This window comes from Condylura cristata, unplaced genomic scaffold (genome assembly GCF_000260355.1).
Source record: "Condylura cristata isolate star-nosed mole 26May11 unplaced genomic scaffold, ConCri1.0 scaffold00015, whole genome shotgun sequence".
In the NCBI taxonomy this organism is placed as follows: Eukaryota; Metazoa; Chordata; class Mammalia; order Eulipotyphla; family Talpidae; genus Condylura; species Condylura cristata.
In genome coordinates, this window is record NW_004567116.1 from 37,212,169 (window position 1) to 37,237,998 (window position 25,830).

The 25,830-nt window shown below is 39.2% G+C and overlaps 1 protein-coding gene across 2 annotated transcripts in view; it reads left to right on the plus strand.

The window, feature by feature from the left end:
- Nucleotides 1-632: 632 nt before the first annotated feature.
- The window catches only part of RNF121 (ring finger protein 121), a 62,305-nt gene continuing 37,107 nt past the window's right edge, over nt 633-25,830 (plus strand). For both annotated transcript variants that reach the window (XR_001145466.1, XM_004683163.2), the window contains exons 1-2: nt 633-705; nt 24,661-24,698. Coding sequence is in view for 1 of the 2 variants with exons in the window: in XM_004683163.2 (XP_004683220.2) it covers nt 643-705; nt 24,661-24,698 (101 nt within the window). In the remaining variant the exon portion in view is untranslated. The remainder of the gene's footprint in view (nt 706-24,660; nt 24,699-25,830) is intronic.

The window sequence follows — 25,830 nt, forward strand, 5'->3', positions numbered from 1 at the left end:
CTAGTTCTCCCGCCAATTCGGCCCTCTGACCTCCGCCTTCTGACCCCGAGCACCACTCTTCAGCCTCCCAAAGCCTGAGAATTAGTTGTGGGAAGTCAAGAAGCCATTGTTTCAGAAGAACGACTCTCACCGAGGGAAGAGTCAAGTGCTGTAGCCAGTAAAAAATACACATGTGTTTACATGTATTTTTACTTACGACAAATCTTTCGCCACGAAAGTGGAAGTTAAACTTCCGGGTCAGACGGACTGCATTCTGGGAAGTGTAGTCCTTAGCTCTTCCACGCCTTCCTCCCGGGAACCCAGAATAAGGGAGCGTCGTGAAATTTGAAGGTTTAAGAACACTGCTTTTTGGCTAACGAAAGGGGAGAATTGGTGAAATAATTACAGAGGCAATAACACAAGTCCAATTCCTTATTTTCAAAGAACTCTCCCCAGCCGAAGCTTGGAGATGCTTGGTAACCGTCCCTCCTTGACCTTTAAGTGAGTAGCAAGAGGACGGTCTCTTAGCGCTTGTCAGGTCTCCGCGTGTCTTAATGCCCCGCCCCGCTCTGCCGGATCCCTTGCCAGGATTGGCCAGGACCCCTAAAGCGGCGGAAGCAGCTGGCTCGCGCGGGTAGCGGGGGGAGGGGGAGAGCTGTGAAGATGGCGGCAGTGGTGGAGGTGCAGGTTGGAGGGGGTGCTGCCGGGGAACGGGAGCTGGATGAGGTAAGAAGAGTTGAGAGTCGAGGACAGGAGTGACTTATCTTGAAAGTGAAGGAAGGTATCGGGAGGTATCAGGAGTGTAGGTCCTAAAAGCGAAGGAATCCTGAAGGGAAGGAGCCAACTGGGGGGCGGGTGCGCGGAGAGGGAAATCAGGGACCCTGGACTCGGGGACGCTGAGGCAGTCGTGGGGAGTAACTTTAGGATGGAGATGAAGGACTGGGAGGGAAACCAGAGGGGTGTGTGTATGGGAATAGATTTTGAGATTCCAGTAGTTTGGAATTCTGAGGTGGGACCAGAGGCTGAGAGGCAGCTTCAGTTGAGGGGCGTTGACTTCTGCCGGGGAAGGCTGGGCTTTCACTGTGGGAGAGGACGCCGTCCAGGTTCAGAATGGGGTTTGGCGACTCGGATCGGGGAAGGGGTCTACTAGTATTATAGCTTTGAGTTATTTATTTACTCATACGTTCTAGGACTCGGTACATAATAATACGCTTTTGGTCAACGAATGAAAAAGCGAATGTATATCGCAGTTCATCCATGTTCACTCATTTAACAGACATCAAGCATCACTTTTGTGCCCAGTGCTGGGCTAAGTGTTAGGGATCCGGAGGGATCTTCTCCCTGAAGAGCCCACCATCGAGTGGTGGGAGAAACAAACTAATCACCACACCTGGTTGTAACGACTCTGAAGAGAGGAGACCATTTCAATTTGAATTAGGGAAGGCTCCCAGAGGAGTGAACCTTAAAAAGCGAGCTCCTTGAACGTGTATGTCCCCTTTACCTTTCTAATAGCTTTTAACGACTGGTGTATTCAGTTGTAAGTGATTTCTTGAAGGAAACCTAGGATGGAGACCCTGAGTTTGAAGGGAATAAAGGGGAGCGTGGAGAAGCAGAGAGATGAGGTGAGGAAAGAAAGGGAAAAGATTCTTCTGAGGCCAAAAGTTCATATTCATAGCTAGATGCTCTTGTGGCTTGCACATGCTGGAGTATGGACAGCATGGGAGAAAAGGAGGAAGAGGGTTGGAACTGGTGTGACCTCAGGAATAAGTCTTAGAGACCCTGGCTATGTGTTGGTAGTGGATGGGAAGGATTGGAGATGTGGCTTGGAAAAAGGGAGTAGAAGTGAACCTGAGAAAGTCTGTTGCTTGATAATGGAATGACTTAGAGGATTTGATTTACCTGATTGAAATAATTAAAACAGGTGGGGGTGAGGAGGAGGAGACTGAGAAACTTTAAGGTGATAGTTGGGAGGAAGTGAAGGGGTGTTAAAGAAGCATTTTAGTTTCCTACTTGCCTAGTAAGAGACTCAGTTGGCAAGGTAGTTGTGGAAATGACCTCCAAGATCCCTTCCAGCTTTATGTTTCTGTTATTACTTTTGGCTTTGGTTCAATGAGCCATATTTGAAGACACCTTGAAAGAGGTAAATACTGTTTTGGAGTTACTGTTTGTTAGTTTGTGGGCTCTCCTTTGAGGGGGTTTGATTGCAGTGGCCTATGTCAGAGTTCATTGAGATAAAGACAGGTTTGGCAGAGGAGAAAGAAATTTAAAGTTTTGATGTAAAACAGTTTTTATGTAAAACATTTTTCTTTTATTGTTTTAAGAACTTAAGAGCTTCTAAAAACATACTTCCAGAGCGTCATGTTTAGAGGTCAATTTTGTATGTAACCATTAATTTGCATCCTAAAAACTTGTGTTACTTGTTAGATTTACTGAGAAAATATAATTGCTGTTTGTATGTGCTGGTTGTATCCTTTGTCTTTAAATTGGTGACTCTGAGAAGCAGGGAGTCAGACATTTCTTCAAGTCTCAACCATACCCTCAAAAATAGGGGTCTGATCTGGCAGACCTTAGTTTCTGTGGGAGAGCAACTGATGCATCTCCAGCTGTTACTTATCAGCCTCAACTAGTGAAAGAGCAAAATCTCATTTGTAATTATGGGGGACTACTGTGTGTTATGAACGGGGAATGCAAAAATGAGCAAGCGTAGAACTTTTCTAACTATATTCTATTGAAGAGAAATAAAAATTGCCCATTACAATTCCAGATAACTGTAATGTCAATGTGTTGTAATGAGCACAGTGGGGTATAGGGGACAAGACCTTGAGCCTGCTAAGGGGAGTCAGTGAAGTCTGCCAGAGAGGAAATGTAAAGTTAAAGGTTGGGTTACAGAGAGCAATGACTTGCATGTAGTATAAGAGTTGCTCTCCTGTAGCATTTTCTGTTTGGTTGATGGACAATCACAGAGTTCTGATTATTATACTAGGATGCAGCTGGTGCACATTTCCACTTCTCTAGAAAGATTGCACATGCTGTGGTATGTTGTTAACGGTTTTGTTTTGTATTCTCAGATGCCATTAATATGATAGCAGCCACCAGTTGATTAATGTTCCTTTCCTCCCCTTTTGTGTTTTTCATTATACTTTCCTGAGTAGTTAAAGTAATTTTAATTTAGGCTTTGCTAGCTGCTTCTGTTTTAGAGAGATGAGTAGAAAAGGGAACTTAGGGAACAAATTAGCGAAAGGCTTCTGTTTATTGAACCCTTCCCTTAAACTAGCCCTTGTTTAAAGAGTGCTTAAGTAACTTTCCTAGGATTTTGCAGTTTGTGAGTGGGGAAGTGCAGATTCCAACCTAGGTCTGCCTGTGCTATATATTAGCCCATGTTATGTATAGCTAGCTTCCTTTGGTTCCATTTCTCTCTCCATTATTTGTACTCTGCTGGCAGATAATTTACAGCTGTGTTGTCTTAATTATTTTATTTGAAAATTAATACAGTACTTGTGATCTTACTGTGATTGAGAAGAACATTTCGAGTCTCGTGTTAGTTAGTTTTATTAACATCTAGTTAGTTTTATCTCCTATTTGTAATTGAAGGAGTTAGGGTTTAGCGCAATACATGCCGACGGGCACACAGGTCCTTTAATTTATCAGTAATTTAGTTTTGTTGAACCTCTGGTCTTTCTGGATAAGCTGAGTGGTAGGGAAATGAAGGATGGGTCTAGCCAGCTCAGATTTGGAATTAAATGGTCCGCGATGACGGACCTAGCTCAGTTTCGTCAATTTGCCTGTGTGCTTGAGGGTATTAGTAGATAAAACCTGGTTATGAGCTACCCAGGAGGCCCAGAAGCAAGTGCTACTTGTGAGCCAGTGAATTCTCCAAAGCGGTAGTGGCCATCCTGAGAGGATTTAGAGGAATCCTTTTGATACAAAGAGCTGGCTTGGGGCCCTCCCTGGTGGTGCAGTGGGTTAAGGCACAGCACTATGGAGCTAAAGCCACTTCAGTGTGAGTTTAATTCCCAGCTCCAGAGGTGACCCATATGGCGAGGCAGACCTCTCCTGACCCACCCGCTGTTCCCCTGGCAGTGGACTTCTTTTAGTTGGCCATTTCTGCTCCACACTCTGTCTTTGGTGAATCCTCTCACCGCCCCTGCATCTCTGCCTGTACCCCAGTTCTATATGCATAAATAAATAAATCTTAAAAAAAAAAAAAAGCTGGCTTGGTAGAAAGGCACTTAAGCATACAATCCTGGTCAGCCAGTCTGCCCAGGCAGTGCCTGTAATTTCCGGATGTATCTTCTTCCCCTTGCTTGTTTATCTTCTACAAAATGAGTACTTTCCAGCTCAAGCCATAGTTAAAAAAAAAATTTACCTATTCTGGGTCCTGTTTTATGCTTGTTAAAAAAGGAGATTGAACTAGATTGGTGGTTTTTAAATCTTTGTTTAGTTATGAAGCTATTCAAACAAAATCTTATTCTGAAGGCTTGTGATCCTTTAAGGAACTCAGCGGAACCCGTGGGTGTCTCAAGCCATACTTTGAAAATCAAGGAGCTTTTCTTACTGGCCTTTGATAGGGTGACCCTACTTTGTTTCTTTGACCTCCCTGTACTTCCCCTGCCCTAAGCATTGTTTTATCTTCCTCAATAGGCTGCAAGGTACCTGAGAAAGCAGAGGTCAAGCCTGTTTTCCTCATTGTTGTAGACCCTTCACTCAGCATGGTCGTTGGCATACAGTACGCATCTATCTAATAAGTGTTTGCTAATAAGTATTTTTGAGCAGTAGTAATAATAGCTACTTTTTAGTGAATTTTGTGATTTGCCAAAACCTCTGCTTTTCTGCAGAATGTTTATAAAATCGCTATGATAAGAATAGAACCGTCGGATTAAATCATGTCTAAAGCTATTTGGCTTTAACATACTAAGTACTATATTTCTGATGGCTGCCATATTTTTGTTGGAGCTGTATTGTTTGCCTATAGTAACTTTCCATTCCCTTTGTGCCTTTGCAAATCCCACCTGTCCTTTAAGGTTCTAGCACAAAGTGCACTCACCTTCTAAGGCTATACACGACTGATAATCTTCGTTCCCTACATATTGTGGTTTTCTTTGTTCATTTACCAACTAATTCATTAAACTTTTCTGAAGCACTTTCTGTATGACAGGCACACCCGTTCTTTACCTAAAATGCTAGGGTATTAAGGTCTGATAATTGCCCTCAAAGAATTCACAGGCTAAGGTGTAGAGAGAAAGACTGAAACAAAAATATGTCACGGGTGCTGTGGACCGTGGAGTAGGTGCATTGTTTATAACAGGGAGGAAATGGCAGTATCACATTTTCATGTCCCAGTTAGTTTGGTAAACCTCCAGTAGGCAATTGTAGAAGTTCATCCCTTGCTTCAAAGCAGTAATCATTGTTGTGTTTTTTGTTTTTCCTCCTGTGGGTCTCTCCCTGTAGACATTTGATAAGTGTTCCTTGTTTCCAGGGGTTTTCTTCTCTAGGGATTCTTGGTCAAAGCCAATTTCTTATTGAGGAATTGAAGCATGTGTGACTGGATTTAATATTGGATATCTGACCATTTATCTTTAGATTTTTTTTTTAAGGCATGCAAAATGAGTGGTAGTACAGTATAGTGGAAGAACAAAAAACTAAAGTAGTAAGCAGTTGACCTAGGTTCTAGACCAGGGTTAGCAAATTTATTTTGTCTCAGTATCAGCCAAATGATAATTTGTGCTTAGAAGACTGGGTTCTGAGGTCATGGCCAGAGTGAGCTAATATAGAGTAGTTACTCTGTGCTAGATCCTTTGTTTTATAGGCATTATCTAATTTAATACCACCTCCTTACAAAATACTATTTTTATGCACATTGTACAAATATGGAAAATGAATATAGCAAATTTAAGTAACTTGCCCATTGTCACACAGCCAGGTAAATGACACTGCTGGAATTTAATCTCAAGGCCACTCCAGCATCTGTGCTCTTAACCACTAACAATATGACTACTGTATACTTTTCATAATCTCTTTACACTATACATGTCTACCAATAAAGCAGGGGACTTTGTCTATAGAGGTGATTTGCCTGGGGTCATGCTATTTGTCTCCTGTGAGACCTGGTTCTCTTTAAAAGCCCTAACCATCCCAACTGCCTGGAAGAGAATATGATTCAATAAATGTATAAAAGCAAAAGAACTCATGAAAGATTCCAATCTCTCTGTACCTTAATTCTTCATCTATGAACTGATAGCCTTGTATGAGATAGATGATTTCTGAGGTCACTTGCTGATTTGAAGATCCTGCACCCCAGGGTTTTACTCTGACTTGTATTCCCTGCAGCTCCTTTCAGATGTTTATTCAGTAAATATTAGTGAGTGAATGAATGAAGATGTAACTATTGTTATTAATCTATAATAATTGTACTGGAGTAAGAGACAAAATGATTATAGGGAAGGAGTAGACAAAAAGATATATAATTTCCATTTCTGTAACTTTTAACCTTGAGTTCAGAGGCTCATTCTCTGGCAGATATTTTTTCCCCATTTGGTTTTCCACAGCCCCCAACCCTGGCTCACATTTGCAAGTCACTTTTTTATTAACTTTATGACTTATCTACTTTCAGAACAAATTTAAGGTGCCATCTTGTTAGTGATGGGTAGGAGAGAGGAGGGGAAAAGATAGTGTTCTTACTCCTGGAATGCAGGGACTATTTTTCTCATCTTTATACTTTCCTCATTATATTGCTTAGTGTTTGGTATATAGCAGACATTAATATATTTATTGAATAAATGTGAATGTAGTTATCAGTTCTACTTAGAATTAAGTAATTTTGACTGAATCACACCAGTTAACTGACACACTACTTGGTAAAAATCACAATAGCCTTAGAGAGTATTTACTTCTGAGCTACTTATGAAACATTTCCATTTAAAATTTGTACCACATTGTTCCTTACCACTTAATCTCTCATATTGGCTAGCACAGCGTATAAAGTATTGAACTCGAATCTTAAGTATACCTATCCACCTATGTTGAACATCCAAGTGATCACCCAGCCTCGTATTGTACATGGAGCTTATCATTCTATTGTCAGCCTGTTCCCTTTTTGAAGATCTCAGTTGCAGTAGTCTTTATGTTGGGTTAAAATTCTTATTTCAATTGCTTAAACTTTTTAGTCATTCTTTTTCAAAACGATTTATTAGTTTATGCGTACAAGAACTGGGGTACAAGCCAGAGGTGTGTGTGGGGGGGTGAGGAAATACACAAGAGACAGAGCGGAGAGCATCACAGGAAGATTGACTGATATGCTACTGAAAGGAGTAGCGGGCACGACAGGAGACGTCTGCTGCACTATGTGGGTCACCTCCCTGCCTGGGGATCAAACTCATGCTGCAGTGGCTACAGATAACTTCATAGTGCTGTGCTGTAAATACGTTTCAGTGATTCTGATAACCTTTTCCCAGATCTTGCTTTTTTGCATAGTTTTTTGCATGACGTTCTCTGCATTTTTGACCCATAAAGGCCAGAGAATGACTCTGGGGAGTACAGGTTCAGCCCACCTGGGCCTGTTTGATTTGCTCCAAAAGTCAATTTAAGATAAGCCATCTAATGTCATTCTTTACCTCCACTTTATTTCCCTGAGTATACCTTTCTTGAAGTCATTTATTATCTCTATTCTTCAGAGGAAAATCTGTATGTAAACATAAACTCATTAGTTCCTCTAAAGTACAGCCTTCCCAAAGGAATACTGAGTTATGACCTTGGGATTTTAGGCCCTGGGCAACTAGGGAGAAACTGGGGAAAGGGAAATAGAAGCTGGAGATAGAGAGCCTAGCCCTAACAAGGTCTGTTCCCTCTATCTTCTTCCCCCTTCCCAGTAGTGTGTTCTCAGTAGTTTAATGTGTTCTGTTACTAAGTGACCTCAAGTGACAATTACTTCTCATTGCCCGTAGAAGTGATCCTAACCTCATCTGAGGTTGTCATTTAGCAGAAACAGCTTTTACTCCTTTCTTCTAATGATAACAAAAATAATTTGTAGTGCATACTGTGTTCCAGAGACTATACCTTTATATTTTACATGCCTTAGTTCTTTTAATTCTAGTTTAACACTATTATTGCCTTCATTTTCCAGATGAGAAAAACTAAGGCACAGCAAATCAATTTATTCAGGGTTGCCTAGCTTGTAAGTGGAGTTAGGACTTTAACCTGGCAGTGTGATTTCATAATTTCTGTTGCTGATCTATAACATGGATTCATTATTTTCATAAATACCATGAAGCATTTAATTATGCCAGATACTTGTTTAGTCTTGGTAATGCATGAATGAAGAGACTATTCTGCTTCAAAAGAGTTGATGGTCTAGTGGGAAGAGTGATCTGGAAAGTGATGAAGAAAATGTAGTGTAGTAAGAGTTATGAGTTGTGTACACGGTACTACAGGTACATGGAATAAGTGGCTCTTTAGTACATCTGGGAGAGTGGTAAAGAGTCAGAAATTTGGGCTGATTTTTAAAGGAGGGGTAGAAGTTTGCCATATGGATAAGAGGCCAGTTTAAGCCAAGGTAAAAACACATACATGGAAAAGTGGAGGCATGACATCTCTAATTTTTTTTTTAAAGATTTATTTATGCTTACAAGAACTGGGGGTGCAGGCCAGTGATGGGGGCTGGGGGAGGGTGAGAGAATTCACCAGAGACAGAGTAGGGAGCAGAACAGGCAGATGTACTGAAATACACTGCTGAGGGGAGCAGCAGGCAAGACAGGAGAGATCTGCTGTGCCATGTGGGTCCTCTCTCTGGCTGGGGATTGAACTTGTGCTGCAGTGGCTGCTGATAGCTTTGTAGTGCTGTGATTTAACCACCAGGAAGGATCCTGAAATCTCTAATTCTTGAGGGTACTATTCAATACTAATAAATCAATTATTGACCATTGCTTGTTTTATGCAGGACAGTGTATTAAGCATTTCAGTTGAGAGATAAGAAAGCAAAATGTTTCTTGCTTTCAGAAAGCTTACATATCATTTGGGAAAATAGGGCTTGTAGTCCAGTTGGAAGGATATATATTTTTTAAAGATTTATATTTATGATGCATACAAGAACTGGGTTGTAGGCCAGAAGGGCAGGAGGTGAGCAGAGTCACCAGACTGAGTGGGGAGCAGAACAGATGGGTTTACTGAAATACACTGCTGAGGGAGGGGGCAGCAGGTGAGATGAGAGGTTGGTGTGCCATGTGGTCAGCTCCCTGGCTGGGAATTGAATTCATGCTGTAGTGGCTAGTGATAGCATGATATTGCTGAGACTTTAACCCCTGCGCCACCAGAGAGGCCCTATAGTGACTAGGATAGAAGCACTACATAACTTGTTAGTAGGACAAAGTGTTACTAGGAAAGTAAATCCCTTCTCAGAGGTATGGTTAGGGAAGACTTCATGGAAAAGGAACTATCTGAGCTGCATCTTAATGGGTAACTTGAATTTTACTAGAGAAAGATTAAGTGTGCACATATGCACCAGGAATAAAAACAACAAGTACATGTGGAAAAGAAGGATATGTTTGGGGATTAGCAAGTAAGATAGGACTAAATGCTAAATCTAGAAACATAGATTAGAACCAACAGGAGGTTGACTTTTAATGTCAGGCTGAGGAGTTAAGATAGGTTTATCTCTTCAGTCGTCAATTATTGAATGTTTACGTATGCCAGATACTGTGCTAGGGACACAGATGAAGGCATGACTGCTGTTCTCGGGCTAATAGATAGTCTGTGAGGTGGCAAATGAACGGTATGTGAAGATTTGGAGGCATTGAACAGCCTAGATGTGTGTGTATGAGGGATAACAGTGGAAACTAAGTTTAGAGAGACTTTTAAACAACATCAGAAGCTTGGCTTGTAACATGTTCACATTAATGTCTCAGAATGGTAAGTGGTGGAAGTATGGAAGTTGTTTTTGTAGGGATCAAATTGAAGAAAGAAGAAATTAGTTGGGAGAAACTGCAGTAGTCTCAGATAAGGATCTAAGTAAGAGTGATGGTGGAGGAAAGTGAGCACTTAAAAGAACGTCATGTAGGAGTGATAATACTTTTTTCCCCCACTTTCCTCTCTAGTTCATTCACTCACATGTTAATCAAACATTTATTAACTATGTAATCTGTATTGTTTATTGTTTCATCAAATACTTGTAGCTTCAATTTGTCAGGTGTTTTTCTTGGCCCCAGTAATTTTTAGCAGTGAACAAGAAAACCAAGGTCCTTGCTCTTGTGGTGTTTACGTTCTAATAGGGGAAAGCAGATGACAAGTAAGCAACAAGCAAGGTAACTCCAAATGGTTGTAAGTGTTCAAGAGGAAGGTAGAGTGATGTGTTAGAGAAGGCCTAGTGGAGAGGTACTACTTTAAATAGGGTGGTTATGGAAAGCCCCTAGAAGGTGGTATTTGAGCCAAGACCCAAATGATGAAGACTTAGCAATTACAACTTGGAAAAGGATGTATAGCAAGTGGAGAGAGACACAAGTATAAATCAGTGGAAATTATTTAGGCATGTCTTGGGATCAAAAGAAGTGCAGATGTGACCAAATCATAAGGAGCAAAGGCAAAACATCAAATGAGGTCAGGTAGTTTTGGCAGTCAGATCTGTAAGGCGTTAAACAGTTTGAATTTTACTGAGAGTACAGTGAAAGGATTTTAAATTGTTTAAAAATTCTTTTTGGCAAGTTTGAGATGGATATTTAAACATCTAAGTGGTAGTATTAGGTAGTTGGAAATACTAATATGTAGTCCAGGGAGAAGTTTGGACATTGGTCTGGAACTCTGAAGATCTGGTTCCTTATCCTAACTCAACCACACAGCTGTTACCTTAAGCACGTCAGTAAAGTACCTGAGTCATAGTGTTGTCAGCTTAAAGTAATAAAATTATTTATGTTAGCCTCATATACTGGCGGGAGGATATGTTCATTTACTCATTCATCAAACATACGTGGAACATTTACTTATCAAGGTACTGTTGTACCTGTGAAGGGTATTAAAAGCATAAGCCCTCTTTCAGGCTACCCATCATCTAGTGGGACTCAGTGAAATAATCAAGAATACTAAATGCTCTAACTCAAAGAAGCAGGGAGAGCCCTCAGGCTAAAATGGGCAAGGGATTAGGAAAGGCTCCCAAAAGAAGTTGCATTTTTGCTGATTATAAAACTGACTAGAAATTTGACTAGCTAAAGAAGGAAGACTAAGCAGGAGGAACATGTGCAAGCTGAGAAGTGAGAGGGAGAGAATGGCACCTTTTAGAGAACTGTGTGTGGTTTAGTATTACTAGAGCACCAGAGTGGAAGATGTGGGAAGTAAGGAAAATGGAAAGGGAGGCAGGCATGAGATCAAGTAAGTCCTTTTATCTTGTGCTAAGGAGTTTTTGGACTTTTATGTGTAGCTTTAAACACTTGGGTGAGTGACATTGGATCAGATTTGCATTTTAGAAAGATCACCCTGGGGGAAGATATGGAGAAGAAATTAAAGAGGCTTGGAAAACTCGCCTTGATCCAAGCAAGTAGGGCTTCCAGGTTTATCTATTTCCAAAGTGCTCATATTTTGTGGTGTGTCATGCATCGAATGGGGAAAACATACATTAAAATGCCAGGGGAGCAGAGTAAGATAAAACTAGAAAGGCAGACTAGGGTTACATCACGACTTCTTATAGTCACAAGAGCTCATTCTCTCCGTGCTCTCATGAAGATCATTGTGTAATCTACTGAGTTCTTATATTCTCCAGTAGGCACTTTTGGGATACCAGGAGACTTTGGGAGACATAGTGACTGACAATAAGAGCATCAGGTTGAAAGGCCTGGATTAAAGTTGTAGCTGAGTAACAGGAAGGAAGGAAGAGATGGTAGAGACCCATGACCAGGACCTGCTACAACCAACCGTCTTCTTCAGGGATTTTATTTTAAATTTTATTTCATTTTTTTGTTTCTCACCAAAGCTTCCTTCAGTTCTACTTTTATGCTCTGTTAAGTTTGGAAAGTCTATATGATTGGATGTTAGTGATCATATAGTGTTTTATATTAGTGTTTTCTAGTGATGAAACATCACTTTGAAATTTAGCACTACAAAGGCTAGCACCTTTGCCAGCTCTGCATCTCTGATGTCCAAATGCCAAGCTCTTCTCTGGTCTTCTGGATCAAATTCTGAGCTCCTTAAGAAATGTCCTTCAAGCAAAGCACAATATCACTTACTGCTGTGGATAGACAAGAAAAAGGAGTAAATTAATTACTGTAGCTTGCTCTAGGATATATGATCCTTGATGTGAAAGAATTCAGTCCAAAAAGACTGTATATTGTATGATTTTGCTTATATGAAAGATCTGGAATAGACAAATCTGCAGAAGTATTTAAAAGATTAGTGGTTGCCTAAGTCTGGAGAGTGAAAGTGGGGAGGTAGCAAATGAACATAAGGTTTCTTTTTAAGACAATGGAAATGATTTACATAAGATGATTGTACAAGTTTATAAGTATACAAACAATTATTAAATTGCCCAATTAAAATATATGCTGAACCTCAACAAATCTCTAAAAAAAAAAAAGTCCATGACTTCAACATGATTAGAATCTAGTGATGGAAACAGACTCAGAAACAGACTCTTGATAAGCATAAAAAATAATAAATGTGACTTTAAAAATATGTGAAAATTGCAAATTTCTGCCTAACAGAAAAGGAAAGGAACCATTCAGCCTAAGGAGTTCAACTAGACTCCCTCTACTTTGAGGAGGAGAGCTGTTATTATTGTATCCCCAGTGCAGAACTTAACATGATCATTTAATTGTTTAGTGAATATATGAATGAATAAAGTTGGAGAATATCTTACAAGGAGATATTTGGTGATATCTGATCCCTATCTTAAAGAATGAGTAGACATGGATAGACAGTGAAGGTGAGAGAATTCTAGGGAAGAAGACAGCAGCTAGAGCAATGAGGAATGAATAAGAAGGGCATGTTAGACGGGTGGGTGGGTTAGTGTGGTTGGAGTATAAACAATCTCATGGGGAGTGGTGAAATAAACAGCTGATTGATACTTCAGATTATGAAGTGCTTGTGTGTTATAGAGTGGAGTTTGGACTTTAACCTGAAGGCAATAGAAAGTTATCAAGGTTTGTCAAAGTAGAGGGCTGATGTAGTCAGATGTTTCTCTCATGAAGATCATTGTTACTACTCTCAGGTTATGAATCTGTTCTGGCAAGATTGGAGTCTGTAGATTATCTGGGAGGTGAGGTCTCTAGGAGAGAGCCAGGACAAAGTCTGAACTAAGGAGGTATGGCAATGAAGAATTCAAGGGAGATTTCAGAAGTGGGTAGAAAGGATATTTCTGTCCGCGAAGTGTTTCTGCAGACGGCAACATATAGGTAGAGTATATGAGAAGATGGAGTGAGTACATCTAGGAAAGGGTGAGATGGGAGTGCCAGGTGGGGAGGAAGCCAGACTGAAAAATATAAATTTGATGAGATAAGAATTGAAAAACCAGAGAAAGAAACTTTAAGTGCTACCAAATTTCATAATTAGTGAATGAGAGACCTCATTAAACTGTTCCTTCTACTTTTGAATATATGTTTGAAAGTTTCATTAAAAATGGTTAGCCGGAACTCCCGCTAAAGGCGTTAAGTGTCAGCACTATGAAGCTTTGCACAGCCATTGCAGCATGAATTCGATCCCCAGCCAGGGAGCTGCCCCAAATGGCAGAGCAGACCTCCCCTGTCTCTCTTGTTGTTCCCCTCAGCAGTGTATTTCAGTCAGTCTGCCTGTTTTGCTTCCCACTCTGTGAATCCTTCACCCTCCCCCCGACACACACACCTCTGGCCTACATGAATAAATAAATCTTAAAAAAAAAATGCTTAGCAACATACAGCCAGGGTAAGAGGCCATCCCCCGAGTGATGGATATTCTTGACATGTGCATGTAATAATCATTTGACAAATTTTCATTTATTTGGCGGTGACTGTTATACCTCATCAAAAAAGAATTTTGCTTTTACATTTCTGGTAGCTAAGGAAACTGGCATTTTGGAAGGCATAGTAGTGTAGCTGACTCCTAAACTTTGGTGTTAGACATATTTGGTGTGAATTATTGTAGCATTTCAGCTTTAAGGGATATTGAAAATCACCTAAGTCAACCATCTCACTTTATATATAGGGAAATTGAGGTGCAGAAAGACTATGCCCTGTTCATTGACATATAGCTGGTAAGTGGCTATACCAGATCAGGACCTCCAGGAGTTTTTCTTTTTGCTGAGATGGTCATAGCTGCTCTGAAGGCATTTCTTGGGTGAAAGTGGGAATGAGATAAAGTTCAAGGAGGTAAGACATTAACACATGGGCTAAGTTTCACTGACATCTTCCCCAGCATGTTTTCCTATTGTTGTGAACCTTTGGGTCAATACTTTCTATAAGTAGGAATAAAATAGTCTCATTCTTCTCACTGCTTTGTTTTTCTTCATAACAATGCTACCAGAAGTTATTTCATGTAGGTAAATATGGTTATTTACTTGTTTGTTATCCTCTGCAGGGCAAAGATATGTGTGTTTGTGTATATATATATATATATATATATATATGTGTGTGTGTTTTTTAATGAATTTAAACCCTCTTGAACACAGAATACATTTTTTTTTATTTTAAAGAGTTTTATTTACTTATGCATGCAGAACCGGGGTCCAGGTCAGAGGTGCAGGGATGGTGAGAGGATTCATCAGAGACATAGTGGGGAGCAGGACAGGCTGACTGATGAAGTACACTACTGAGGGGACCAGTGGGAGGGTCAGGAGAGGTCTGCTGTGCCATGTGGGTCACCTCCGGGGTGGGGATTGAACTTATGCTGAAGTGGCTTTAGCTTCTTAGTGCTGTGCTTTAACCCACTGCACCACCAGGGAAGGCCAGATTACATATTTTATTGTCAAATAATTGCCCAGTGCTCTATAGTAGGTTGCATTGTATGTGTGTATGTGTGTTTGTATGTGTGTGTGGATTTAGGCACTCTGAGATTTAATGTGAGCCCAAACCTCATGTTTTTTGATCAAATAGGCCCTGTAGGGAAATGAAATCTCAGAAGCTGCAGAGAAAAGGATCTTGGGAGCTGGGCCATAGCTACAAGGATACAGCAGGACCCAGGTCTGAGTTATCCAGTAGGCACCATGCGTAGAAGTGCACAAAAAAAGGTCTTAATTTCTTTTAATTAGAAGTCAACAATGGATATAACTGTTTGGATTATAAATCATACAATGTGGTCATAAAAATATTTTTTAAATGGACCCCCCCCCAAAGGCTAATAGTGCTAGGGCCCCTGAAAATTATAATGTGACTCTAGTAAGAGCTATAACTAGTTGTTGGTTTCACCATTTGAGACCCTAAGGCCCTCAAGATCTGTGGTACTCTTTCTACCATTTTGGCCCTTTATCCCCAGTAAGCATCATCTTCAATGAATCATTTCTTTGTCTCATCTGTGCCTTCTGTAAAATGCAAATAATTCTACCTCCTGGGGTAAGTAAATTCATACCTTTAGAACAGCCCAATTATTTCCCTTGTGTGCCTTGAAGGGCAGGAAAAAGTTTGGTTCACCTTTGTTTTGCCATGTCTAGTCCAGGACACACACACATTTAAGGCATAACTTGAATGGAAATTGAGTAGATGAGTGACTTTGTCAGACGTCACCGATAACTTAAGAGGACTCATTCACTCATACATTTACTTATTTATGGTATTATACACAGTTCTCCAGCAATCTTAGTCTTTTTTTTTTTTTTTAAAGATTTATTTATTCATACAGAACTGGGGTACAGGCCAGAGATGTGGAGGGTGAGAGGACTCACCAGGGACAGAGTGGGGAGCAGAACAGGCAGATGGAGGAAGTACACTGCTGAGGGGAGCAGCGGGCGGGTCAGGAGAGATCTGCCATGCCATGTGGATCTCCTCCCAGGCAGGCGGGGATCGAACTCATGAGGAGTTGGCTTAAGCTTCTTAGTGCAGTGCTTTAACCCGCTGCGCCACCAGGGAGGGCCCTCTTAGTCTTTTTTTTTGAGAGCTTTTCCGCAAAATTTTTGGAGGGGACCCTCAAGAAAATGATTATAGAAAATGAGGATGATATACCATCTTAAAGAGATAAGAGCCAATGTGAAGAATTAGGTACACATGGGAAAAGAAAAGCTTTTGTATTAAACAGTGCTACACAAGTGAATAGTCTTAGGAAACGGATGAAGTGGGAACCATACCTCACACAATATACAGAATTTAGCTCAGAATGAATCGAAGACCTAAGTTTAAAACAAAACAAAAAACAAATGGAACTATAGAACTCTTAGAAGCAAACACAGTCATAAACCATGTCCAAACTAGGCAATGGTTTCTTAGATATGAAATCAGAAGCACAAATCAGAAGAAGAGGTAAGTAAAGTGGACTTCATCAAAATTAAAAACTTTTGTGTTGTAAAGGATTTCACCAAGAAAATGAGAAGGCAGCCCACAGAATGAGAAAGTATTTGTAAGTATTTGTAAGACCTGTATCAGAGACTTAGTGTTTAGAATATCAAAGAACTACAGTTCAACAGTGAAAATATAAGTAACCCAATTAAAAAACAGACAAAGGGGGCCCTCCCTGGTGGTGCCGTGGGCTGCTGCCCTCAGCAGTATACTTCATCGATCTGCCTGTTCTGCTCCCCACTCTGTTCCTGGTGAATCCTCTCACCCTCCGCATCGCTGGCCTGTACCCCAGTTCTGTATGAATAAATAAATAAATATTAAAAAAAAAAAAAAAACAGACGAAGGATTCCGGAATGGCATGTAAGGAGCTTGGAAATTACTACTCTGCCCTAACAAGTAAAGAGCTGAATTAGAAAATCAGCAATTCTTAGATCTATATGGGAAGTGAGGTCACAAGGAAATTAGAAATGAACAATTTATAAAGAATCACACTTTAAAGGAGTAGAAAACTCTGTGGAACCAAATTTTGGGGGTAGGGAAACCTGGCCTACCCTATAATTGTGGAAGACTTTGCAGACAACTTTGAGAGTTAAAAACTTCAGTTTTTTACTCAGTCGTTGTGTGGGGAGGGCCAACAGTTTTGTGAGTTTTACCCCTAGGTTTTTAGCAGGTTCTTATAGGGTATATATATAAAAAAAATTACCCTCATGCTTTTGGCAAGAGGAGGAGGAAAGGAACCTTTAAAGTGATACAGAATATTCTGTTGTTGTGATCAGCTGTCAAGAGAAAGCATTTAATCAGGAGAAACTGTTGACTCAGACCCTAACCGTCTAGAGTTTTAAAAGTTCCTAACTGAAGTAGGAGAAGGAAAATACCCAATTCTAGTCACCTGTAGCTTTCTATTCAGGAAAAGGAGATAGTGAATTCTACCCCACTCTAAGCATCCTGTCCCATCTAGGACAAGCATGTGCAGGACTGGAAGATCACTCTCCAGAAGCATAGATTTATCAAAACACTGAGAACCAGTCATGCAACTATGGAATACTTCCTTCCCCTGAATCTTACTACTGTATTACTAAAGATTTATTTAATTCTTTTAACTAGTTTATCATGCCCAACTATCAAGAAAATATTATAGGCTTACTAAAAGATAAAAAACGGTTTTAACAAACAGACCAAGCATCAGCACTGGACTCAGATATGGCAGGGGTATTGGAATTATTAGACAAAGAACTTACAGTAACAATGGCTAATGTGCTAAAGTCTAATGAATAAAGTGACAGCAGGCAAAAATAAAAGAGGAAGCATAAAGATAGAAATTTTCAGAGAGAACCACAAAGAAATGCTAAACAGGATTTTGGCTTTGAGTTGTAATTCTGATAGGTTTGTTAAAATCTACTGAAACAGTGCTTTCAGAAATGTGAAAAATGAAACAACTATTAGCAATCCTAAAGCAGCATATTGACAACAACACTCTTAATAGTGTAGGGGATTTCAATATACTGCATATATCAGTTGATAAATCATGCAGACCAAAAGTAAGCAAGGACATAATGGCTTTAAATGAAATAATGGATCAGTTGAACTTTAGTAGACATTTACAGAACTTTCCCATCCCAAATAAGTGAATATACATTCTTCTTGAATATACAGGAAACATTCTCAAAAATAGGTCATATCCTGGGACATAAAACATGTCTCAAAAATATATGAAAACTAGAAATTAAATCAAGCCCTTTTTCTGGTCACCATAGTATAAAACCAGAAATCAAACCCAAAAAGAAACCAGGGAAAAAACCAACCATGTGGAGACTTAACAAAATGCTTGTGAATAACTTGTGAAGAAATCAAAGGGTAAATAAAGTTATCTGGAGACTAACATAAGAGACAAGTTACCAGATACCATGGGTGTGCTAAAAGTGGTACTAAAATGAAAGTGCATAACAGTACGGGTCCACATCAATAAACAAGAAAATTCTCCAATAAACTAATTTTATATCTGAAGAGACTAGGAACAAAAAAACAAGTGAAACCAAAAATCAGTAGAAGGAAGGGAATAATAAAAATTAGAGCAGAAATAAAATAGAAAACAAAACAACAGCTTAAAAGGTCAATGAAACCAAGTTGAAAAGATAATAAATCCATTGTTAGGCTCACTAAGAAGAGAAAACATGAATAAAAAGAAAAGTGAAAGTAAAATTCCAACAGATACTGGAGAAACATAAGGATCATAGAGACTGCTATGAATATCTTTTTGCAAAGAAATTGGAAACTTTACAAGAAATGGACAAATTTTTAGACTCATACAGCTTTTCAGGATTGGGCCAGGATAAAATAACTTAGTCAGAAATCAAAAGGTAATCAGAAGTCTCTCAGGACCAGATGGCTTCTCTCTGAATGCTGCCAAACCTTTAAAGAGGATCTGTCCTCAAACTCATCCAAAAAATCGAAGATATATTGGAAAGGGGGGCTCCAAAACATATTTTATGAGGCCAATTTTACTTTTATTCCAAAACCAAACAAGAACAACATAGAAAAAGCTGTAGGTCTATATCTCCAATAGATATAGATGAAAAAATCCTTAAGAAAAATCTTGGCAAATTCAGCAATGTATTAAGAATCATTGGGCCATACCAAGTAGAATTCATGCCAGGAATGTAAAGTAGGTTCAATATATGCAAATAATGACATTTATCATATTAGCAAAGGAAGAACATAACACAGTCATTACAGTAGGTACTGTAAAAACATTCAGCAAGATTCAGCACCCATTTATGATAAAGACTCAAAATAAAATGGAATAGAAATTTATCTCAGCATAATAAAGACTATATACAACACATTCAGAATTAGTATATACTTTGTAGTACATATACAACAAGCATTTCCCTAAAATGAAGAACAAGAGAAGGATATCCACTTTCATCACTACTGTTCAATATAATATTATGCAAGAATAATTAGGCAAGAATAAGACAAAAAGGAAATCCAAATTGGAAAAGAAATGAAAGTCACCATTCACAGGTTGCATGGTAATATGCATAAAAGATCTGAAAGACCACCAAAAAAATCACTAGAAATAATAAGTGAATACAGAAAGGTGGCATGATACACAATTAACAAACACAGATCTGTTGCATTTCTATATATAAACAACGTAGAGGAAGGAATTTAAATTCTATTTCCAGTTGCCTCAAAGAAGAAATACCTGGGAATAAATTTAAAAGAGGAGGTGAAGTAGCTATGCTTTGAAAATTAAACACACTGTCATAGGTAAAAAGACTCAAGGAATTGGAAAAATAGCTCATGTTTATAGATTGGAAGAGTAAACATTGTTCAGATGCTCAAATTACCTAAAACAATTTGTAGATTCAACATAACATATATCAAACCCCAGTGACATTTTTTCAAGGAAATATGACAATTATAAAATAATGTTTGAACCACAAGAGACCCTGAATAACCAGAACAATCCTGGGAGAAAAGAAAAATGAAGGTATTATACTTTTTGAATTTAAATTATACTATCCAGTGATAGTGATCAAAACTGTATGGTATTGGGAAAAAAACAGAAACAGAGAGCCCAGAAGTAACCCATACTGTATTTGACAAAGGAGCTATGACCATTCAGTAGAGGAAGGAAAGTTTCATCAACAAATGGTGTTGGGAAACTTGGCCAGCTACATGCAAAGAAAAAAGAAAAGAAATTAAACTAGATCTTAACTCCATACACAAAAATTAATTTAAAATGATTGAAAGAATAGAGGTGGTACATTTCTGGACATCAACCACAGGGATGTATTTTGGTGCACAACTCCAACAGCAAGGGAACCAAAGGCAAAAATAAACAAATGGAAATACATCAAACTAAAAAGCTTGTGTATCATGAAAGAAACCGCCACAACATCAAAAAGACAGTCCATGCACTAGGAGAAGATATTTGCACTTCACATGGCTCACAAGGTTAATTTCCAAAATATATAAAAAACTGATACTGTTACAGGTCAGGGAAAGAGGGACACCCCTGAAGCCCCAAACCTGCCTGCTCTAAATGGGTTCTGCCATCCACTGCATCAAGATAAAACATATAAAACTTCAATGAAAAGGGACTTTAATACAGTAAATATACAATACAGAAGACAAAGAATGTAATGTCTAAATCAAACACCCTGAAGCTACCCATCTCCTCGTGGGCAAAAGTCAGCCCAAAGCAAGGCCTGAAAGCCCATCACAAGACTAAAGCACCTTCTGGTCAGGACTCATGGAAAAGGGTCAGAAATGACCAGACAAATCTGGGAGGAAAAGAGCAAAATCAAAATCAATATAAACACTGCCATAGTCACCTCCCTACAGTTATCTCACCCACATCTGCCTTAACCAGTCCAGGGTCAGGAAACAAACACGGTTTCTTCATGACATGCTTGCTGCTCCATGTGGCTTCCCCAGCTCTCCTTGTTCTCCATCCAGCTTCCTTTTATTCTTCTTTTTCTCTGCTCAGCTCCACCCTCCTTCTCCTTTTCCTAGGGACCATCCTGTTACAATACAACTCAACAAAAATAACCCAATCAAAAAATGTGTTAAAGACCTTAATAGACACTTCTCCAATGAAGACATACAGATGGCATATAGGTGCACACACCCAAAAAATGTTCATCATCACTTTTATTATAAGGAAAATGCAACTCAAAACCACAATGAGAGATGACCTCACCCCTGTGAGAATGGTCTATATGAAAAAGTGAGAATATGAAGAAAAAAAGGATACTCGTTACCCACTGTTGGTGGGGATATAGCTCTTGGTGCAGCCTCTGTTTAAAATGGTATGGAGATTTTACAAAAAAGGAAGCAAAAATTACCACGTGATTCAGTATTACCACTGCCAGGTATTTACCCAAAGAATAAAGAAAAAAGATCTGTTCATTTCTATGTTCATTACAGCATTCTTCATGATAGCCAAGTCCTGGAATAAAACTAAATAAAACCACATGTGTGGGCAACTAATTTAAAGGAGCTGAGCAGGTACTGTGGGAAAAAGGAAAGTTTCTTTATAAGCTGTTAGGTGGTGATGCTGCTGAACTGTGGACTAGATAGTAGGGGATGTTCTGTGAATGTTACCAATCTAAAGAGCCACCTGGAGCCAGGGGAATTGACTAGCATTTTATAGGAAGATGGTGGTTTGGTGGGAAAGGGACAAATAACCAACCTGTTTAAGACTTCTGAGTATCTGATATTTGTGGCGGACAGGTGGCCAAGTTGAGAGTTATATAATTATGTTCTTTGCACCTGAGAAAATGCAGCAGTCAACCTCTAATCAGTTTTCTTTGTGACGTTTTCCCTTCCCCTCGGCCTGGTGTTTTTGGTTTAATGTCTTTGAAATGTGGATCTGGGTATGTCCATTGGCTTGACTGGGAGCTTTGTGAAATAAATCCTTGGAGAGGAGTGATTGACAAAACAACATTGAGTAACATTGAGTGTGGGTTTTAAGAGTTGAATATGGGGGCCCTCCCTGGTGGCGCAGCGGGTTAAAGCACTGCACTAAGAAACTTAAGCCACTTCCGCATGAGTTCGATCCCTGCCTGCCCCGGAGGTGACCACATGGTGACCACATGGTGTGGCAGACCTCTCCTGACCCGCCCGTTGCTCCCCTCAGCAGTGTACTTTGTAGATCTGCCTGTTCTGCTTCCCACTCTGTCTCTGGTGAATCCTCTCACCCTCCGCATCTCTGGCCTGTACCCCAGTTCTGTATGAATAAATAAATCTTTAAAAAAAAAAAAAGAGTTGGATATGGTCTTAGTAATCTACCTCGCCCTTTACAGCCTGCAAATGATCTACCCAAGCTTGGGACAGATTCAGTGTTTCAGACTAGTTCAGTGGTTGGCTGCAGATGAATAAACTCATTGAGGGAACACATAAAGATGTCTTTCCAGATGGTATAGGTTATGGATATAGTTTGCAGGTTTCTTTGTTTTTTCACTAGAAATAGAAGACTAGTTTGAATGTAACTTAAATAATCTTTAGGTTCAGGAGGCAAATACTAAAGCCAAATCATATTTTACTCAGTATTTGTAATGCCCCATGTATACTGTAATGGTCCTCTAAGCCATAGGTCTATTCTCAGTATCAATCTCCCAGTTGAGCTGGTTTTTTTCTGAGTCACTGAAGGCTTTACTGTCCTACACTTTAACCAACATTTAGTCACCCATCATCTCTTAGTACTTCCAGTCTCCCAGGAGAAAGGTAATGAATCACTTGGGCACCTTGAATCCCTCACAATCCCACAGAAGTCAGTTTCTAATCTATTTTCTTAATCATTCTATTGGAGAAACTAAGGCATTTATAGTAGGATGTTTGGCACTATCTCATGCAGAGATACTCCTAGACCAGTTATCTGGATCCTTCAAGTTTTACTTTCAGTTCAGCTTCTTTGAACATTTAGTTGTTTCTTTGTTTTGACATGTATTTTTGAAGACATTGTTCACCTACCTCCTGATTTCAAGTGAATAATCTTTCTTAGATGCTTATTAGGTATTTTTCAAGTGTCTACTTGCTCGCTCTCTTTAAGCATCTGAGTGGTTTGTTAGTTTGTCAGAATACTTGCTTTCTATCCTATTAGAGAAAATTCTGTTCAGTTCCACAAGTACTCATTGAACACTTAATGTGTGCCCAGCTTTGTGTTATTTAAGCAAGCAGAAAAATATACACGAAGACTAGAAACAGAAATGGGCCCCCTGTGTTTTGGGACAGTGGACAGACTTACTTGGCACAATGAAAGTTCAAGTTGGAAAAGAAGTAAAGAGTTTTTATAGGTAGCATGAAACTTGTGTTTTCTTTGTGAAATATGTTCCTTAATTGTTCATGTACTATCCACTTGGGCCTTTCCATTTCTTAGGTCTGCTTATTCCCTCCCTGAGAGGACCTTTGTCCTTCTGGGAGTTGAAGACCTGTTAGGGCACTTTAGGCAATGTGTGAAGTAGGAAAAGAGGATGGTTGACTTCATAGCCTTGATTAGCTTGGTGAAGTTTGTGAATTTTTTTTTTTTTTAAACGTGACTAGGATATGTAGAAACCTGAAATCCTTCCTTAAATAGTGATCAACATTCCTAGTACACTTGTGCAGGGATGTCTTGTAAATTTGACTCAGTAATGTGATGTTTAGCTGATTTTACTTTAAAGATTACTGTTAAAGTGCATTTTTGAAATTATCATAAGATGATGGGAAACTAAGTCTGGATAACAAGAACTAAAGGGTATTAATTAAGTTCAGGAGTTCTGAGGCCTTGTCTCTCTTTTACAAATCATGGAACAGTTTTAGCTCAGTTTAATTGAGTGACTTATGCATGCTTCTGTATTCTAGATTTTCAACTGGAGGCTTTTTTTTTTTTTTTTTTGGACAGTTGGAATTTTTGACAATCTCTGTAGACATTTTTAATTGTTGCATCTTGGGGCTATGCTACTATCATCTAGTGGGCAGAGGCTGGGGATGCTGCTAAATATTCCACAATGGATAGCCCCCTCCCATCCAACAAAGAATTGACAGCTCATATATCAGTAGTTTCATGGGTAAGAAACCTTGCTCTAAAAAGACTAACATATAGAACCAGAACTTTGAGGTTGGAAGGCCAAACTGCTAGTTAATGGCAGAGCAGGGTTTCCAGCTCATTGCACCCTAGTCTAATGTTCTTCCTGCAATTGGGCTCCATTAGAGTATAATACCATTACACTACAGACTGTTTTCTCTAACTTCATTAATCCTGCTTCATATTTTTTGTTCTAGCCATATTGAATTTGTATACTATGTAACTTTATTTCTTCGTGTTCATAATATATTCCCTTTGCCTGGAATACAGTTCTCTCGTTTCTTTATTTGGATGATATTTCACATCTCTTTCAGGAAGTCCTCACTAGTCTATCACACTACAGATTGGATTAGAAATCATTTCTTTATTCTTCCATAGCTAGTCTTCAGCATACAATAAGGAATTTTCCTATATGTATGTCTGCTTTGAGAGTTTGGTTGACTTTTCTATCTTCATTGCTTAGCACAGATATGCTATAGTCATAGGCATGAGTCAGATTAAGTAGTTAAAGAAGGGAGAGATCAATGAGAAACAGTATTAGGAAAAACTTTGTAGAGAGCGTGACACTTGAAGCTTCTTATAATTCTTTAAAAATATTGATGAATGTGTGAACACCTTATATTGGGCAGAGGCAATTCTAAAGCTGTAATGGATTTCTCTGGTGGTGTTTTTCTACAGGTTGATATGTCAGACCTCTCGCCAGAGGAACAATGGAGGTAAGTATGACAGCACGTACCCTTGGGCTGGGGAACTATATATTAACCCAATTAATAATGTTGTATGTTTATCCTGTTTGCTTCCTTGATTGTGGAAGGCAGTGGTTAATGACCAGTAGGACAGGTTTTTGGGGTATATTTTACTGTATCTGGGTCATTCCTGGTTGCCTCTCAGTACTCGGAGAGTAAATAGGTAATTGTGCCAAACTTTCCTCTGAGTTTGAATGCCAGTTCTGCCATTCCTAGCTATGTGATCTTGAGCAAATTACTTAATATCTGTTTTAACCTTAGCGTTCCCCATTTGTAAAATGAGGATTATAATATATCTTTTACAGTTGTTGTGAGGATTAATATCTGTGAAACTCTTAGAATATCACCTGGCATGTAGTAAACATCCAGTAAGTGTTGCTCACTTGGAAGATGGTGTCATTGACATCATTATCTTTATCTATAAAATAATGCAGAGAGCTCTGATTGAGAAAATAAATGTTTTTTCTCATCTCATCTTTGCTACTGGCTTTGCTGGACTAAAGTGAACTGAGTTGTACTTAGCAGAATTAGTCAACAAGTACCTTCTTGTCATGCTTTCTCTTAAGTAAAGGAGTTTTAGAGTACCACAGTCTTCCTAAGGTGGCTGACCATTGAGCTGAACACAATCAAGTAAAATTTATAGTGAGAAAGAAACCTTTCATTTATACTAGAACTACTGACTATAAAAATGTTGATTCTAAAATTATAGAGTCAACTCACATGACAAACCCAGTGATATTTTAGACGACTTTAAGCTTAATGTGTACCATGTGTGTACATATTACACAGACACCAAAATACTTAAATGTTCATATCTGTCTCGCAATCAAGGGAGGTGGTAGTGTCACTTTGCTCTTGTTTCAGTGAGGCTATGCTGATTTTGTTGTAAACACTGCATATTAAGATGCTTAGATAACTTCCAGAAGAAGGCAGCTGGGGCTAATGGTGTCCACATTATGTTACATCACTAGTGGTTAGAAGATTTAGAACTGTTAGCTTAAAAGGACACAAGAGGCCCTCCCTGGTGGCGCAGCGGGTTAAAGCACAGCACTGAGAATCTAAAGCCGCTTCCACATGAGTTCGATCCCCGGCTGCCCCGGAG